Source organism: Salmo salar, chromosome 14 (assembly GCF_965601325.2).
Source record: "Salmo salar chromosome 14, fSalSal1, whole genome shotgun sequence".
Taxonomy (NCBI): Eukaryota; Metazoa; Chordata; class Actinopteri; order Salmoniformes; family Salmonidae; genus Salmo; species Salmo salar.
This window is the reverse complement of record NC_138304.1, coordinates 85,592,943-85,612,332: the sequence shown is the minus strand read 5'-3', so window position 1 is coordinate 85,612,332 and position 19,390 is coordinate 85,592,943. Positions and strand designations below refer to the sequence as shown.

Genomic DNA, 19,390 nt, shown 5'->3' with positions numbered 1-19,390 from the left:
AAGCGCACACAATGTGGTGAATGCACAAGCTTCTGAAGCTATGAGCCATAAATGTCAAGACTTAGATGTTATGGATATCAACGCTGAAAATGGATGGGCCTACTGACAATGAAAAGAGAAACCAATTGTAGAATATATGAAACCTTGACAAAAGTTAGCTTTACAGAGAAAGTTGCAAGATGATCTGACGTAAGCTGCATGGTGTACAAAAACGGTTCCTAAAAAATATGTAGTGGTCCATTTTACTAGGAAGAATGGCATAAGTGTTTTTGGGACACGTGCCTCGATTATGCCTATAATTCAGGTGGCTGACATCCTGTTCATGTGCACGGTTTTCTTTAACAAGTGCCTGATAAATTAGGTCAGGTGGGAAATACTATTTTCTCCCTTCTCTTCCCGCAAATGCCAGTTAGATCAGGGCTCTATGGCCAGGGCACACAGAGAGGAGGCTAAAGGGGGCGGCCGGTGGCTGAAAATGAGGTTAGATCTTATCCAGTGGACCACCTGTTGATACGACAGCTTGCATCTGAACACCTAATGCCGCTCATGTAATCCGCAGAGAATACATTTCCTCAAATGTAGGCTAGGTCATGTAAGGAGGCACGCTCCCCTTAATCCAACTGTAAACACCGGAGTGGTGGGGCCACGCTGCACGTGCCTCGCCTGCCGCTCCCCTGCAGTAGATTAGGCCGACCGTGCATCACTTCTTCCCCAGTAGGCGACATCACGCCTCACTGTTGATAAACACCTACGATAGTATGGTGGGCGGGGGGCACCGGAGATGCGTCAGGGGGGAGGGGATCATAGCTGGCTACTTAAACCAGTGGTCCTGTCCACTCACCCTGGGCATACCGTGTTTGTGTGAAGCAGGGTCCGGACAGCCTCCCCAGACGAAGAGAGTGAAGATATGTCAGGAGGACGTGGCTCATTAGACATGGATGACTTGCAGGACCTGCCTGAACTGCCGGTGAGTTGAGACTCAAGACATTCACCTTAAAGGAATGGCTCACCGATTTTGAATGTTACATTTGTTTATTTTACATCTCTGCGGGATTTTCTATTGATTCCCTGGGTCATTTCATGTTTTTTCATGGGTATCTGAGTTATTGGCGTTCAAGCAGGCAGAAATCCTGCCGGTATGACGTAGCACCGTGATAAAGTCTCTCACTACACTGGAAGATAATAGGAATATGACTTTTAGATCACGAAAACGTCTATCATGTCAGATTTCAGTACAGGCCAATGTCATAACTCAGGAGGATATCTCCTCTCGAATCAGCCATTGTTCATATTTTTACTATATTACTACCTCAAGAAAGGTGTAATTTAACGGAGGGTCTAGCACATTTTTCCAATTAGTCTGCCTCTTAAGTCCAGTGCGCATTGCATGGTGCCGTTGCCAGAGATATTATAGAAAAGAGATAGGAATCCAATGACTGAAGGAATATGTCAAAACGTGCCAATTTTCCTCAAGTACGTAATGTCCAGATTCCAAATCTATATACGATACTAAGATTTGTAATATACATCTTGTTGACAGAATTATTGCCAATGTTGGGTTTTTGAGTGGATTTTCCTTTAACATCACTTCACAACTTGCCAAACACTAAAGTTGACACTACCTGATTGACTGTCATAATTTAAGTGTTTTGAGACTTAAAGAACGGTTAACATGTCATTCATGTGTGTTTTACTTTCACAGATCAAGAAGGCAAGGCATGAGCTCAACGTTGGACTGGATAAAGAGCCACGGTCAGTTTGTTTATTTCTAACATGCTTTTTAACATGGCCCATTTTGTCTCTAGAAAGCCACTTCGGATGAATGAGATCTATGTTCTGATAATAGGTGACTGAAAGAGCAGACATTTGAGGGGGTCTGTCAGCTTTTTCAGCATTCTCACATACACTAGAAGATAATTTTGTGATTGTTTCCTGTTGTGGGTCGTACAGTGGTGTTTGCTCTTATTAAAGACCTTTCAAAGATTCTATATGGTGGTTAGACTGAAATGTATTACTGAGTAGTTTGATGGTTCAGTTTTACTTGGCTCATTAGCACAGGTAGTGCTGTCAGTGGGTAGTAAATAGGCCTGTGATATTTGGTAAATTGATCTTTTTTTTTAGGGGATTGGGTGGTGATGACCAAAGCCCCCCTACTCTCTTGGGCTCAGGAGATCAGGATGACTCCTTCTCCTCCTTGTCTAATGCCCAGCTTGATGGAGGTGAGTTGAATAAAAGAAAGCCTGAGAAATAAATGGCTCTAAAAAAAAAAAAATATGCTCATCCATATCTTGCAGGGCCTAAAATGTACACTGCTCAAAAAAATAAAGGGAACACTTAAACAACACAATGTAACTCCAAGTCAATCACACTTCTGTGAAATCAAAACTGTCCACTTAGGAAGCAACACTGATTGACAATACATTTCACATGCTGTTGTGCAAATGGAATAGACAACAGGTGGAAATTGTAGGCAATTAGCAAGACACCCCCAATAAAGGAGTGGTTCTGCAGGTGGTGACCACAGACCACTTCTCAGTTCCTATGCTTCCTGGCTGATGTTTTGGTCACTTTTGAATGCTGGCGGTGCTTTCACTCTAGTGGTAGCATGAGACGGAGTCTACAACCCACACAAGTGGCTCAGGTAGTGCAGCACATCCAAGGTTGGTACATCAATGCGAGCTGTGGCAAGAAGGTTTGCTGTGTCTGTCAGCGTAGTGTCCAGAGCATGGAGGCGCTACCAGGAGACAGGCCAGTACATCAGAAGACGTGGAAGAGGCCGTAGGAGGGAAACAACCCAGCAGCAGGACCGCTACCTCCGCCTTTGCGCAAGGAGGAGCAGGAGGAGCACTGCCAGAGCCCTGCAAAATGACCTCCAGCAGGCCACAAATGTGCATGTGTCTGCTCAAACGGTCAGAAACAGACTCCATGAGGGTGGTATGAGGGCCCGACGTCCACAGGAGGGGGTTGTGCTTACAGCCCAACACCGTGCAGGACATTTGGCATTTGCCAGAGAACACCAAGATTGGCAAATTCGCCACTGGCACTCTGTGCTCTTCACAGATGAAAGCAGGTTCACACTGAGCACATGTGACAGAGTCTGGAGACGCTGTGGAGAACGTTCTGCCTGCAAAATCCTCCAGAATGACCGGTTTGGCAGTGGGTCAGTCATGGTGTGGGGTGGCATTTCTTTGGGGGGGCCGCACAGCCCTCCATGTGCTCGCCAGAGGTAGCCTGACTGCCATTAGGTACAGAGATGAGATCCTCAGACCCCTTGTGAGACCATATGCTGGTGCGGTTGGCCCTGGGTTCCTCCTAATGCAAGACAATGCTAGACCTCATGTGGCTGGAGTGTGTCAGCAGTTTCTGCAAGAGGAAGGCATTGATGCTATGGACTGGCCCGCCCGTTCCCCAGACCTGAATCCAATTGAGCACATCTGGGACATCATGTCTCGCCCCATCCACTAACGCCACGTTGCACCGCTGACTGTCCAGGAGTTGGCGGATGCTTTAGTCCAGGTCTGGGAGGAGATCCCTCAGGAGACCATCCGCCACCTCATCAGGAGCATGCCCAGGCGTTGTAGGGAGGTCATACAGGCACGTGGAGGCCACACACACTACTGAGCCTCATTTTGACTTGTTTTAAGGACATTACATCAAAGTTGGATCAGCCTGTAGTGTGGTTTTCCACTTTAATTTTGAGTGTGACTCCAAATCCAGACCTCCATGGGTTGATAAATTGGATTTCCATTGATTATTTTTGTGTGATTTTGTTGTCAGCACATTCAACTATGTAAAGAAAAAAAGTATTTAATAAGATTATTTCATTCATTCAGATCTAGGATGTGTTATTTTAGTGTTCCCTTTATTTTTTTGAGCAGTGTACTTTTTTTTATCCACCAGCCCCTGTGGCATGTAGATTACGAAGTCTACCAGCAACTCACAAAATGGATGACCGTGCTTTGCTAAATTTCACTTCGTGTTTGGTGACCTGAGTCTTTTAACCAAAATATCAGAGACAAAATGTTCAGCTACCCCTATAAGAGTCCTGAGTGCGAGTGACTTGGGATCTGACTCTTCGCTATTGGTTGAAGCAGCAGACAAACTAACGTTGAAAAACAACCGACCTTGTGAAAAAGTGTAAATAGCCAAGAAACATTAGGACAAAGTCTCACTTTGTAGACTAGAGTAAATTAGACCAACTTTTATTGCTGTGCGCAGTGCCTTAAAATGAATCTATCAGCACTGCACTTCACTGGCAGGCAGTGGTGTAGCTGCGTGAGGTGGGATATAGGATTCCTATTTCTTTGTGCAATTAGCTATGAGACAAAACAGCAGACATACTTAGAAAAATTCTGCAGTAGTTGTTTTCAAACTCACACGTGCTCATTAGAGGTCGACCGCTTATGATTTTTCGATGCCGATACCGATTATTAGCAGACCAAAAAATGCCGATGCCAATTTTTATATATATATATTTGTAATGATGACAATTACAACAATACTGAATGAACAATGAACACTTTTATTTGAACTTAATATAATACATAAAGAAAATCTATTTAGTCTCAAATAAATAATGAAACGTGTTCAATTTGGTTTAAATAATGCAGAAACAGTGTTGGAGAAGAAAGTAAAAGTGCAGTATGTTCCATGTAAAAAAGCTAACGTTTAAGTTCCTTGCTCAGAACATGAGAACATATGAAAGCTGGTGGTTCCTTTTAACACAGTTAAGAAGTTTTAGGTTGTCGTTATTATTGGAATTATAGGACTATTTTTCTATACCATTTTGTATTTCATATACCTTTTGACTTGGATGTTCTTATAGGTACTTGAGTATTGCCAGCCTAATCTCGGGAGTTGATTTACTTGAAGTCATAAACAGCGCTGTGCTCAATCATTTCTAAGAGCTGCTGGCAAACACAGTAAAGTGCTGTTTGAATGAATGCTAACGAGTCTGCTGCTGCCTACCACCGCTCAGTCAGACTGCTCTATCAAATATCAAATCATAGACTGAATTATAATATAATAAGCACACAGAAATACGTGCCTTAGGTCATTAATATGGTCAAATCCAGAAACTATAATTTAGAAAACAAAACGTTTATTCTTTCAGTGAAATACGGAACCGTTCCGTATTTTATTGAACGGGTGGCAACCCTAAGTCTAAATATTGCAGTTACATTGCACAACCTTCAAGTTATGTCATAATTATGTCAAATTCGGGCAAATTAATTACGGTCTTTGTTAGGAAGGAATTGTCTTCACACAGTTCGCAACGAGCCAGGCAGCCCAACTGTTGCATATACCCTGACTCTGCTTGCACTGAACACAAGAGAAGTGACACAACTTCCCTAGTTAATATTGCCTGCTAACATGAATTTATTTTAATTACATATGCAGGTTTAAAAAAATATGCTTGTGTATTGAGTTTAAGAAAGGCATTGATGTTTATGGTTAGGTACATTTGTGCAACGATTGTGCTTTTTTTCGTGAATCCGCTTTTGTTAAATCATCACCCGTTGGGCGAAGTTGAAGTAGGCTGTGGCTGTGATTCGATGATAAATTAACAGGCACCGCATTTATTATATGCAACGCAGAACAAGCTAGTTAACTACACATGGTTGATGATATTACTAGGTTAACCTCTTACATCTAGACGTTCCACTAGCGGAACACCTGCTCCAATAGCCAATGATGGGCGTGGCGCGAATTACAAATTCCTCAAAAATACAAAAACTTCAATTTTTCAAACATATGACTATTTTACACCATTTTAAATACAAGACTCTCCTTTATCTAACCACACTGTCCGATTTCAAAAAGGCTTTACAACGAAAACAAAACATTAGATTATGTCAGCAGAGTACCCAGCCAGAAATAATCAGACACCCATTTTTCAAGCTAGCATATAATGTCACATAAATCCAAACCACAGCTAAATGCAGCACTAACCTTTGATGATCTTCATCAGATGACACCCCTAGGACATTATGTTATACAATACATGCATGTTTTGTTCAATCAAGTTCATATTTATATCAAAAACCAGCTTTTACATTAGCATGTGATGTTCAGAACTAGCATACCCCCTGCAAACTTCCGGTGAATTTACTAAATTACTCACGATAAACGTTCACAAAAAACATAATTATTTTAAGAATTATAGATACAGAACTCCTCTATGCACTCGCTATGTCCGATTTTAAAATAGCTTTTCGGTGAAAGCACATTTTGCAATATTCTAAGTAGATAGCCCGGCATCACAGGGCTAGCTATTTAGACACCCACCAAGTTTAGCCCTCACCAAAGTCAGATTTACTATAAGAAAAATGTTATTACCTTTGCTGTTCTTCGTCAGAATGCACTCCCAGGACTTCTACTTCAATAACAAATGTTGGTTTGGTCCCAAATAATCCATAGTTATATCCAAATAGCGGCGTTTTGTTCGTGCGTTCAAGACACTATCCGAAAGGGTAAATAAGGGTTACGCGCCCGACGCGTTTCGTGACAAAAAAATTATAAATATTCCATTACCGTACTTCGAAGCATGTCAACCGCTGTTTAAAATCAATTTTTATGCAATTTTTCTCGTAAAAAAGCGATAATATTCCGACCGGGAAAGCGTGTTTACGTTCAAAGAGAGAGAAAGTAAAAACATGGACCCCCTCGTGCACGAGCCTCAGTCTGATGGTCCTTTGACCGGCCACTATCCAAACGCGCTAAAGTTTTTCAGCCTGGGGCTGGAATTACATCATTCAGCTTTTTCCCGGGTTCTGAGAACCTATGGGAGCCGTAGGAAGTGTCACGTTACAGCAAAGATCCTAAATTTTCTTTAAACAGAGCCAAGAAGCCCAAGGAATGGTCAGAGAGGGTACTTCCTGTTTGGAATCTTCTCAGGTTTTTGCCTGTCATATGAGTTCTGTTATACTCAGACACCATTCAAACAGTTTTAGAAACTTTAGGGTGTTTTCTATCCAAAGCCAATAATTATATGCATATTCAAGTTTCTGGGCAGGAGTAATAATCAGATTAAATCGGGTACGTTTTTTTATCCGGCCGTGAAAATACTGCCCCCTAGCCATAACAGGTTAACTAGTGATTATGTGAAGATTGTTTTTTTTTTATAAGCTAAGTTTAATGCTAGCTAACAACTTACCTTGGCTTCTTGCAGCCACAAGGTCCTTTTGATGCTGCACACGCGTAACAGGTGGTCAGCCTGCCACGCAGTCTCCTCGTAGATTACAATGTAATCGGCGTCCAAAAAGGCCGATTACCGATTATGAAAACTTGAAATCGGCCCTAATTAATCGGTTGACCTCTAGTGGTCATACTTTTGAATATTTTCACAATTGCGAATGTACTGCTCTCACTGTAGAGCCCTGCAAATTGACCACCCGCCAAAGTAGCTGGTGAAATAGACATTCTTACCCGCAAATATCTAAATCTACCCACATTTGGTAGGTGTTCATTTTATGCCCTGATCTATTGTGTGTGGGCATATAAGGAATAGATGAAACTTGTAGATGGCGTCAGTGAACATAAGTGGTAGTTCACTCATTGGTGTAGATGGTTGACTGTTGTCTTTTTGATTTCAGGGAGCAGGGACCAGTCTGGTTCAGACAGAGGAGGAGCAGGGCCTCAGGCTTGTAACGAGTCCATGAACCCCTACACACACACTGGTATGAGCACAACATTTTACACAGGGTTTCCCAAACTCTGTCCTGAGGACCCCAAGGGGTGCACCTTTTGGGTTTGATTATTTGAATCAGCTGTGTAGTGCTAGGGCAAAACCCAAAAGGTGCACCCCTTGGGGTCCCCAGGACAGAGTTTGGAAAATGCTGCCCTGCACACGCCGGTACGAGCACAACTCTCCTTGGGTCTACACAAGCTTTTAATTTGTCATAGTGAGGCCATGTTTTGTAAAACGTGTTTAAGCTGAGGCTTGGCTACCATTGTTCATGTTTTTCCAGCGGTGACCTGTAAAGAGCTCACCATGACAACAGCCTCTGAATATAACTCCCACATCTACCATGGAAGCAGGTGAGTATTGTCTGCTGTCATAGGTTATTCAGTGTTTTCTGGTCCTGGAGACCCAAACGGGTGCATTTTTTTTATTTTTTTTAATTCCTAGCACTAACACACCTGATTTCAAAAAATAAATAAATATATATATATATATATAAGGCTTGATGAGGAGTTGATTTGTTAAGTCAAGTGTGTTAGGGATAGGACAAAAATGTGTATATCTTTGGGTTCCCAGGACCAGGATTGGGAAACACTGGGTTACATGTATGTTGGGACTTGCATGACAGTTCAATTCATACTTTATCGTTCCCGCAGGGAAATGCTTTGTGCAGACAGATCTGTGGAAACTCTAGATATTAAAAAGTTCTGGTCAGGACCCATATTTATCAAGTGTCTCAAAGTAGAAGTGCTGATCTAGGATCCGGTCCGCCCTGTCCATAATAATCTGAACTATTATGATCAAAAATGTCAAACTGATCCTAGATCAGCACTATTTATCTGAGACACTTGATAAATGGGGGCCCAGGGACCATATTCACAATGCGTCTCAGGGTATGAGTTCTGCTCTAGGATGAGTTTGGCCTTTTAAATCATCATGCATCAGATTACATGGACAGGGCGGACCTGATCCTAGATCAGCACTTCTACTCTGAAACAATTGATCAATGCGGGCCCAGCTCTCCACAGCATGCTATTGGGAAGATAGTTTTCCTCCAGTAGGTCTCACAGTCCCGTCTTTCCCACAGCCCAGCCGTCACCTCGTACAGCAGCCAGGTGGCCTTCCCTCCTCTGACCCAGTCCACTGTGTACACCGCCTTCCCCCAGGCAGGACAGACCTACGGCCTCCCACCATTCGGTCAGTCCTTGATCTCGCTTTCTCACACACACACACACACACACACTTCACCTCCCTGGTCTTCTCCTAACGTCACCTGCACAATAACCCAACACTACGCTTCTGTTCGTTCATTATTACGCTTGTTACGCTACGTCAAGCTTTTGCACTGATTCAAATGCCCTAAAATTTCCAATAAGTTTCACCCCTTTGACTGAAAGGTCTTTCTAACACTTCCTTCTCTAAATCTTTTTTTAATTTCCTTTTACACCTCCCTCTCCTACCTTTTGCTCCCTCTCTCCCCCTCCCTCTCCCCCTCTCTCTCTCTGTCCATCCCTCCCTCAGGTGCTATGTGGCCAGGTGTTAAGACAGAGACAGGGCTGCCTGATGCAGTGCCTTCTGTTGGCCAGCCTGGGTTTCTCAGCTTCAGCTCTGCATATACCTCAACCCAGCCAGGCCAGGTGCACTATTCATACCCCAGCCAAGGCAAGCCATCGCCATCTATCAATCTCACCACCTTGACTCACATCATATAACCTAACGTAGCAGATGTAGGCAGACGCCTGAGAGGATTCCCTACTTCTGTTATTCAGGGCAAACGGAAGTTAGGTTGAAAATACTGTGTTCCTGAAAACCAGAAACATCTGCTTTCTGTCAACGCCAATAAGTGCACCTCATATAATAATATTTCCAACCAATGCTTGATTCACACTACAGGGCCAAACTGAGCCAAGCTGTGCTGGGCTGGCCTGGCCTGGTTTCGCATCCACAATAGTTGCTCTAACTGTTCTGGAAAAGGCAATGTGGAAGGACAATATCCAAGCCAGCACATTATGGTTCTGAACAGTCCCATAGTGCAAGTCAGGCACAAGCTTACTGGACAAGAAAATCGGTGCTACGATTTATGCAGATGTGTTTTTGCACTTTTCACTACTACGGTTACTGTGCTCACTAGCGTGAATGATCTATTCATTGAAATGGATTGAGATGAAGTATTAATTCTTGTCTGCGTTTTTCCAATGTTTTGAGGTGTCTGTTTTCTCTCCGCCAGGCTCCAGTTTCACTACATCCAGTGTGTACACTAACATCCCCTCAGCTACCACGGCTACACCTACAGTGACTCACCAGGTAAGGACTGGCTAGCTTTGACCAGGGAAATTAGGGCCTCGAAAAGCAAAAAAATCCATCAGAACGGTCTCTGTTAGGGCTGTCGGGGTCATGAAATTTTGGCAGCTGGTTATTGTCATGCAAAAGTCTGCTGGTCTCACAGTAATTTACCATTAATTAACATAAACATGGTTAGCATTTCCAGGTTCCACTCATACAAGCAGCATACAAGCCACTGATATGAGCCTTTTGGGAACATCTACATTTAAAGTCTAATAAATCAATTTAATATACACCATCACAATACATTCATTATTTATTTTAGGTGGTCTAAAGAAAAAAAAATGTTTTTTTTCAGAACAGAATATTTTATTTCGCCTTTATTTAACTAGGCAAATCAGTTGAGAACAAATTGTTATTTACAATGACGGCCTAGGAACAGTGGGTTAACTACCTTGTTCAGGGGCAGAACGACAGATTTTTACCTTGTCAGCTCGGGGATTCGATCTAGCAACCTTTCGGCTACTAGTCCAACGCTCTAACCACTAGGCTACCTTTATAGTATGAATAATATAATTGAACTTAGCTAAATAAAATGGAACGGATATTTTTCCGGAGCGAGAGTGCTGAGTGTAAAAGTGAGAATTTGAAACAGGTCCTATATGCTAGATGTAGAGTTTATTTTTTGGGGCAACTTGAGTCATAAATGATACAAACATTAGAAGGCCTTAGCAATCCAAATATATTTGGGCTGCATGATGCAGCTATAGGCTATTGATCATTTTGAGAAAATGACAAAAAAAGTTTGCGCTCTGTTCCTTGCCTCAGGTTGCACGTACTGTTCTCTCATCAAGTGATCATATTTTCACCCATCAGACTATTCTCGATTTAATCTTGTTTTTACCAATATGTAAAATATATTTAGATTTAGAATGGCCCATTTATCAAATGGGCAGGAACAGGGTCAAGACAAAAAAGACATGTCATCCTTATGCACTGGAATAGCGAATGGAGGCCACTTTCCCCGACGGTACGTTTTTCACTCATGTTGGGTAGGCTACTCCAGTAATTTCGTTGCGCCACAGGTGATATTCTGCCCAAACTCTGTATGCCATGGGCTCTCCAACCCTGTTCTAGCAGCTACCCAGTGCTTAATTTGAGAAACCAAGTGAAATCTGTTCGGGAACATCGATAGTAACATGTTTTCACAAAACATTTTTCATTAAACTGTTGACAGCCCCTCTCTGTGCGCTGGAGAAAGGAATGAAGGAGATGGCAACTCAGTGGTGAGATATTCTGTAGCTAAAGGTAATCTGTCAATCTATTAATTATTAAAATAAAAATCCCTATTACTAAATTATTCAAAATCTTAAATTTACTATAAGTGTAGGCTAAATCAGAATTGGTTTAATGTAGGCTAGACCATGTACCAAAGATATCTTGAATCAGTATTTTTTTTAAATGTTTTTCTGCCATGTGTATTATTCGTTGGTTATGTATTGTATAACGGCCCAATCGTTTTTTGGGGGGGGCTTGGGCTCATATAGGCCTATGCTTATTAATAAGCTCTAATATGCGTATGGGTATTTTTGAATGAATCGTCTCCTTAGAAAGCGCTGTCCATTTTTTTTTTTTTTTTGTTAGGCTTTGAAACAACATCCAGAATGGCCATGTGTTCTACTCTGTTTCAACCTATTGTTGAACTTCTTTCTTTGAATTTATCAATCATAATGAGGTGAGTTTTTGATGTGATTTTTCCATTGTCAGTGGTTAGAGGGACAATAGAGCCCCGAGTAGCAGGCCATTAGGACCTGATGGTCGTTAGCCAGTTGGATAGGCTACTACTGAGGCATGTCCAGAGTGCATAAAAGGAGATTACCGTGACTCAACTTTCATGTAGAATTTTACTGCGGTCATGACTGCCAGTGTGGCGCTAATATGGTCACTGCAACAGCCCTAGTCTCTGTAGCAAAACGTCACTGGAGCATATGTAAAGTTACAACCTACGGCAAGACAAATCTCTACAGAGCCTTCAGTGCGGTGCAGGGTCAAGGCGCAATGCATTTACGGAGTATGTCTAATGGAGTATGGCTGCCTCACAACTGCCATACTTTTGACCAGAGCCCTGTGGGACACAGCCTGTAAATCCATCCTTGATTGTTTCATGTCCCTTCTCTGTATGTGTCTCTCGTGCTGCAGGAGTTCAGCAGCTATAACTCTCTGGGCCAGGCCCAGTTCCCTCAGTACTACGCCCCACCTCCTAGCTACGTGCTCGCCGGCCAGCCCAATAGCGAAGGGAATGGATCCAGTGTGGGTGTGGCTGGCTATCCAGCCATCAAGACGGAGGGCAGTGCCTCCGCTGGACTGCCCAGCACTACAGGTACTTCAGCTTTACCTCATAACAATAGCTAGTACCGTCTTACCTAGGGTTACAAAGCTACCGGTAGTTAACGTCATTTTGGTAATTAACAGAATCAATAGCAATCTATGGTAACTTTGGTAATTTATACTTGAATAACTTTTAACAAATGTATTCTTGTATAGTATTCATTGTTTATCAGTGTCCATGAGTTTTTCTAGTAGATAGGCCAATATGATTCAAGAGAAAATATCCTAATTAATGGAGAAAAAACCCCCATCTAATCAACAATTTCATTATTTTCAATTAACTCTGCAACTCTTCCATTGATTGACGTTTTTCACTACTGCCACCAGTTTGACACCAAAACATTGACGACTAATACATATTAAAATAAATATAAATAAAAAATATAAAGGATATTAAACACCAATGGTTTATATTTAGGATAATGTTTACAGCTTTGTCATTATATTTTATGTTAAAATCATCTTGTTTAATTAAAGTAGTTTACATGTGATAAGGCCACAGAGGGCCAGAGATCATTAGACACCTGTAAAAACCTGAAGAACCCAAAAGGGCCATTAGATTTCTTGTGATAGATTACATAAAATCCTTGAAAGATGCCAACATTCTGGTAGTTTACTGGTAAACCTCGAAAGTTTCCAGTAATATACCCTCCCTTTGCAACCCTAGTCTTACCTTAGGACCATGCAGGTATCTATAGGTACTTCTGATAACTCTCGTTATCGGTGTCACACTGCCTTACCGGATGAATGTCAGTTCCATGTTTAGAATATAGCTGGATGGATAACACTGGGATCCAGTAGTTAATGTGTTATCAACATTGCTTTGATTACGGGCTTATTAGGCCATTTAGGCTGAGGTGTTCAACATTCAGAAACATGGGAGATTATGTCAGTGCTCAACTGAATTGTCAACTATCAATCCACAGCCTGTCTGCCCTCTCCCTCAGACGCGTCTCCACGTGAGAACCTCCCGACTGGAGTGGCCCTCCCGGCAGGCGTGGCTCTCCCCACGGGGGCCCGGGACCAGGATGAGGCAGGGAGGAGGAACCCTGCTGGCAAGGCCAAGGGGAAGACCAAGAAATCAGACAGCAACCAGCCCACTGACAACGACCTTGAGGTAACTATAGGACCCACATGAACAGAGATGCACAACCACTTACTCAGTCATATACAAATTTACCAGCTACTCAGATGAGGTTATTTTTAAAGTAACTTTCCAGTGAAAATCTCACTTTTTAAAAGTTGTCTGTTGATTCGTACCCAAATAATGTTGTTGACTCATCCTATCCTTATATTTGTGGCCAAAGCATACATTTAAAAAAAACACTTTAAAAAACCCCACCTCAGACTGTTTAAAAAAATGCAGTCATTCATATACAGACTTACAAATTAACCAGCTACTCAGGTGACTGGTTCTTTAATTGTCTTTGTTATTTATGTATCTGCTCTACAACATTTTATTTTGTTTTTACATGTTCATGTAATTTTATAAATTGAATAATTTCTGATTCATCCCACTCTTTAGTTACTGACTCATTCCTCTCCTGTCTCTTTCAGAGAATCTTTCTCTGGGATCTGGATGAGACCATCATAATTTTCCACTCTCTGCTCACCGGCTCCTTCGCTCAGAAGTTTGGCAAGGTGTGTCTTTAGGAATGAAGATACATTGGGAAATCACAAGCGCTGTAATCTATTATTTTACACATCTGTATAATAGAGAGAATTTCTCTGTTGATATGTGGTAAGATTTCTATTGATATGAATATAACCTCTGTCCTGTTGGGGTTGTGTAGGACCCTGCCACAGTACTGAACCTGGGCCTTCAGATGGAGGAGCTGATCTTTGAGCTGGCAGATACACACCTGTTCTTCAATGACCTGGAGGAGTGTGACCAGGTCCATGTTGAAGACATGGCTTCTGATGACAATGGACAGGATCTGAGGTATGGACATGTCTTCAGTTATGATGCTGCTGGAAACAACCAGTAAATGCAAAAGGCCATACTATTTAGCTAAATAATGATAATTTGTGATGCTTATATCAGGAAACGGTAGAGACTCAGTAACCCTAATTTCCTCGCTCGCCACATACAATCCTCTCATCCTCCTCCTCTCAGCACCTATAACTTCCTGGCGGACGGCTTCAATGGCCCCAGTGGTGGAGGGGCCCCAGGGGCCACCACTGGAGTCCAGGGTGGGGTGGAGTGGATGAGGAAACTGGCCTTCCGCTACCGCCGTCTAAAGGACCTCTACAATGGATACAAATGCAACGTGGGAGGTGAGATGTGTTTGTCTTCAAATTCGGACTAATCACCGGACTGTGACTTACTGGGAAACCCTTAAGGCACGGCATCCAAACACTGATGACATCTGAATATTAATATCCACAATATTACTTTGAGACGTTAAAGTTGATGCATTGTTCAAATAAAAACTGTATGCTTTTGTGTACTCTTGCCCTGTCATAGTATTGCCTGGGAGGAATATTCCTGTTTGTGCACAGTAATTTTGTGTGCAGCATCCTGGAATCTAGAATTTAACCAGACATTGATATAACAGCCAGATCAAAAGCCAGATATCAACAGATGGAGAAAAAAAAATAGGGCGATGGGTAGGTTGTAAATGTGTTCCTGCGCCATCTCCTGGTTGCTGTGGTAATAACCTTTAAACGCCCTGCTCTGATGGTATTGTTTTTATATACGGAATCAATGCAAGAAATTAGTGATGCTAGAATTGTGTTCTTGGGCCTTTCCTGGTAATAACACATCTAACTCCTTTGCTCTCCTCCAGGCCTGCTGAGTCCCATTAAGAGGGAGCTGCTCCTTCGACTGCAGTCCGAGATGGAAAATGTGACGGATGCCTGGCTCAGTACGGCACTCAAATCCTTGCTGCTCATCCAGTCCAGGTCAGCACAGTGAGTTTGACATTTTAGACAATCTATGTTGTTATTTTACAGTGTTTATTATTATTTTTCTTTTTTTACTGAAATTTGGAAGTGTATAGTAGTGGAGTTTGTGGCCTTACTCACTGTGTGTGCATCCGTGGCAACAGGGGTAAGTGTATGAATGTCCTGGTGACGACCACCCAGCTGGTGCCTGCTCTGGCCAAGGTGCTGCTCTATGGCCTGGGGGACGTCTTCCCCATAGAGAACATCTACAGTGCCACCAAGATAGGTAAACTAAACCACTAACACACAGACCTTAACCCATGTTCTCCATAGCCGTGGGGTTTAAAGGATTTGTATTTGATCCAAGGTGGATGAAATTGATTAAATCCAGCATTTGAGTATCTCAGCTGAAAGTCAATCTACTAGTGTGTGTCCTTGTGACTATTTGCTTTTGCTGTGGTCTTTCTGTAGGGAAAGAGAGCTGCTTTGAGCGCATCGTCTCTCGCTTTGGGAAGAAGGTGACCTATGTGGTGGTAGGAGATGGCCGTGATGAGGAATTTGCCGCAAAACGGGTAGGCCTATGTGCATTTGGGTATCGGCTGCATATTACAAGGTATTAAGACTGAACAAACAGCCGGCAGTAATTCTTATGTGTTGCATACAGTATGTCAAGTACTTCTGGTATTCACCATTTACACTCAACACTGCAGTAAATTAGTCTTGGTGTATTGATTTGATTGTTGGTATCTCTGCTCTGTTTTTGCAGCACAACATGCCTTTCTGGCGCATCTCCACCCACGGGGACCTTGTATCCCTCCACCAAGCTCTGGAGCTAGACTTCTTGTAGAGCGGAAGGGATAGAGGTCTGACACAGAGGGAAACAGTCAGTCACACCACTGTTCGCTTGTGGAGTGACTTCTTCTTCTTTTCTTTATTATTATTATTATTATTATTCTGTACTCGGCTCCACCCCAGCCCTCTGAAATACACACCTGCTGGCCCTAGTGAGTTACTCTTGCCCCAGTATGATGGCCATGGACTGAACTGAGGTGGACTTGGGGATGGCAGTGGTTGGGAAGCAGACTGGACAGACATACTCTCTGATGCAGGGCTCCTGCCCAGCAGCACTCTCCCTATGGCAGCTATCCTGGCACTGGGGCACAGCAGTCAGAGAGGACACAACTAAAGGGAAGAAGACAAACCTCTGGCTCCACAACCCACAGGCTGTTGTTCCTCTGGGTTCATCCCAAATTACACCCTATTCCCTATGCAGTGCACTACTTTTGACTAAGTAGTGTTCAAAAGTAGTGACTATATATGGGAAAGGGTGCCATTTGGGATTCACTCTCTCATTCGTGGATCGACCAAAGCAAAGGTCTGCAGCACTGTCGGGCATCACGGATGGACGCTTTGGATTGTTTTAGAGCCCTCAGTAGCTATACATGAAAGGATAATGTCACAAAATGAATTATTTTTATAATTTTTGGGTTATTTTGCACTCATTCCAAAGCTTAAAAAACAGAATTCAATGTTACTGAGGCAGCATTGATGGGGGTTGGTAATTGTTTTAGTTTTTCTAAGCATATGATGAGATGGCTACTTAGTAATGACCTTCAATTGCCTTCTGGATGTAACCTTTCTACAAGTTATACTCTAGTACTGACTATGTCCTCCATGGAGATAGAATGTTGTGCTCATTATAAAAACCACCCTTCTCTCAGCTGTCCTGACCTCTCCACTGTGTCAGACTTCAACAGCCTAACAGTCTTCTGTGGTCTTTTTACATAAACTGATGTGTGGCAATGATTCAATGAAGAACCTAGCCTGTATTTCACTGCATGATATCTATGGACTCCAGGTTGCTGTATATTATTACCTAAGATAAGCCAAACCTGGCCTTTCTGTAAATTAACTTTAAAAGTCCAAGGATGGGCCTTTGAAACAATGTGTAATTTCTTCAGCATTGTGCTGAAGTTCAATGTGTGTACATGTATACATAACCTTTAGAAGCTGTCCCCACTGGGCTAATTGTTCCTCAGAGCACAGCCCTAAGTGTCCTTGAATTCCTGCAAAGGGACTTAAACTTGACAAATAGCATTTAAAAGCAGTTTGCTGAAAGGAATGGCAAATCGCACAATCCAATCACATGTTTAAGATGCAGTGCAATTGTTATGTTATTGTTCAATACTGGAAATGTTAGACCAAGTCACAGGAGGTTTGTCTGGTCAATATGGTCCTGATTACCTCACATGACATATTTTCCATCACAAAGATCAACTGCTTGAGTCATTGATAAATGGAAATGTGTGTAGGTCGCAATTGTAAAATCAATCTATAGTTGATTTGCATGTGTGTTTTGTTTTTGCACACAACCCCAGATACCATTATTTCAATGTGGTGGGTAACTTACCAAAAATATGTGTTGATTTATTTCCCAGGAGTGACATCAGTTTCCAAATACCACAGATTTTCCTATAGTCACATTTTGAATAGAGAAACAGCAGCATACAAAGATATGTCCCCAAGTTGGTAATTCATCAGTGAACTAGCTGGGGTGCCCAAGAAATATACAGCCGCTGTCTGTTTGCAGTGTAGTCAGTCGATCTACCCTCGTCATTATACATATTGGGGGGGAAAACAGGGATGACCGTGCAATACAGTTCTGGTCAGTGGTAATGGTATGCCTGTTATTAACTGGTCTATATTTCAAGGGACATTTTGTTGCCGCATGTAGCTAGCTGGTCAAGAGAGTTGATTAGAGGGTTGATATTATTAAACCCTGGTCTGTGTGAGATTATGACTAAACAATACTGAGCCTGAAGAAGATTTGGCAATTTTACACACCCCTGCAGCTTGACCGTTAAGAATGTGTTCTTTGTGTATTTGTTTGCATCTTTCTAGAGTGTCTTGTACATATTTATATTGTGCCTTTTTAGCCATCTATATTGTATATGAATATATCATCTTTAAGGGAAATACTTAAGTTGTGTTAAATGCATTATCAAACATGGTTGTTGTTACACACGTTATTTTACTATCAGTAGCACTGAAAAGCTTACTGTATGTGAAATGTATTTTTTCCTTTTGAATAAGTTTTATTTTCTTGTTTTGATTGTCCTGCCGATGACAAATGTTACAGCGGAAATTCTCTCCTTTTAAAGACGATTCGCAGCTTTGTTCACCAAGTCATAGCATCCTTCCCTTTGTTGAAAACTGAATGCCAATGCTGTCACCTAGCATTTCTGAGTCGCTGTGACTGGCTTTTACTGCTTAGACAATCAAATCTGTATCACATGGTACTTTGAATGGTGCCCAGATCCACCTCCTATGGTGAAGCATGTATATAGACTTGCAGTATGTTTGTATGTTCTCCTGAAACAGTACATGTTACTACCTAATGGAGTTAAGAGGAAATGGATGCATTGTAAAATTATGAATTAGATCCTTTAGAATGGAAGGGTGTCCTGGACATGGCATTTTGTGAAGTTGACACACATTTGGAAGTCAGCATACCCAAACCAAAATCCCTTGTTTTGTTTTTTATTGTTGAACTGATCATTAGATCATCTTTAGTTTTGTTTGCCTTTCACCCTTTTGGTTGGTATGATTTAGTTTGTTAGGTGTTTACGGTGCATGTAGTTCTATCAGTGATAGTTTGATTTAAAGTACTCTGTTGCTAACAAATTATGATTGTTAAAAAAAAAGCTGGATATGCTTTTTGCATTTCCCTTGGATTTGTGTTAAAGGCTAAGAACTATGTACAATTTTATAAGTGCATTTTGACCAGTCTCTGTTGGCTGTCATGTAGTGTTTTACATTTCAACTGTCAAATGCAAGGAGCTATGAAGGCACAGCTTTGTAGGGACATATCTGGCTCAACTTGATCATGTTATTTCTTGAATACTCAGCTAGTGTGACTATCTTCTGTAGAAAAAAAGCCTTGACGATAAAACATTTAAGGGACTTGTTTTCCCACCCCACTTTTTTGTCTGGGACCGGAACACTGTTGAAGGCCCAATAAGGTTGTCCTGTGTATAATAACACTCAAGGCAATTGTAAATACAAATAAAATTACTTTCAAAGTGCCTGGTTCACATTGTCTTTGTACATTTTATAGTCATGTTCGCATACAAAGAACAAAAAATGCAA

The 19,390-nt window shown here is 41.9% G+C and overlaps 1 protein-coding gene across 8 annotated transcripts in view; it reads left to right on the top strand.

Annotated features, from left to right (window-relative positions):
- Positions 1-19,326, top strand: part of LOC106570353 (protein phosphatase EYA3) — a 33,217-nt gene extending 13,891 nt beyond the window's left edge. The window contains exons 2-18 of one of the 8 annotated variants that reach the window (XM_014142565.3): positions 868-967; positions 1,703-1,752; positions 2,122-2,219; positions 7,596-7,679; positions 7,971-8,040; positions 8,772-8,881; positions 9,206-9,346; positions 9,912-9,988; positions 12,167-12,347; positions 13,282-13,472; positions 13,913-13,996; positions 14,149-14,297; positions 14,472-14,632; positions 15,145-15,268; positions 15,406-15,527; positions 15,713-15,854; positions 16,008-19,326. In XM_014142565.3, the coding sequence (XP_013998040.1) occupies positions 908-967; positions 1,703-1,752; positions 2,122-2,219; positions 7,596-7,679; positions 7,971-8,040; positions 8,772-8,881; positions 9,206-9,346; positions 9,912-9,988; positions 12,167-12,347; positions 13,282-13,472; positions 13,913-13,996; positions 14,149-14,297; positions 14,472-14,632; positions 15,145-15,268; positions 15,406-15,527; positions 15,713-15,854; positions 16,008-16,077 (1,914 nt within the window). In that variant the 5' untranslated portion in view covers positions 868-907 and the 3' untranslated portion in view covers positions 16,078-19,326. The remainder of the gene's footprint in view (positions 1-867; positions 968-1,702; positions 1,753-2,121; positions 2,220-7,595; positions 7,680-7,970; positions 8,041-8,771; positions 8,882-9,205; positions 9,347-9,911; positions 9,989-12,166; positions 12,348-13,281; positions 13,473-13,912; positions 13,997-14,148; positions 14,298-14,471; positions 14,633-15,144; positions 15,269-15,405; positions 15,528-15,712; positions 15,855-16,007) is intronic. The other 7 variants (XM_014142570.2, XM_014142567.2, XM_014142569.2 and 4 more) reach the window with 7 other exon arrangements.
- The last annotated feature ends 64 nt before the right edge of the window (positions 19,327-19,390 follow it).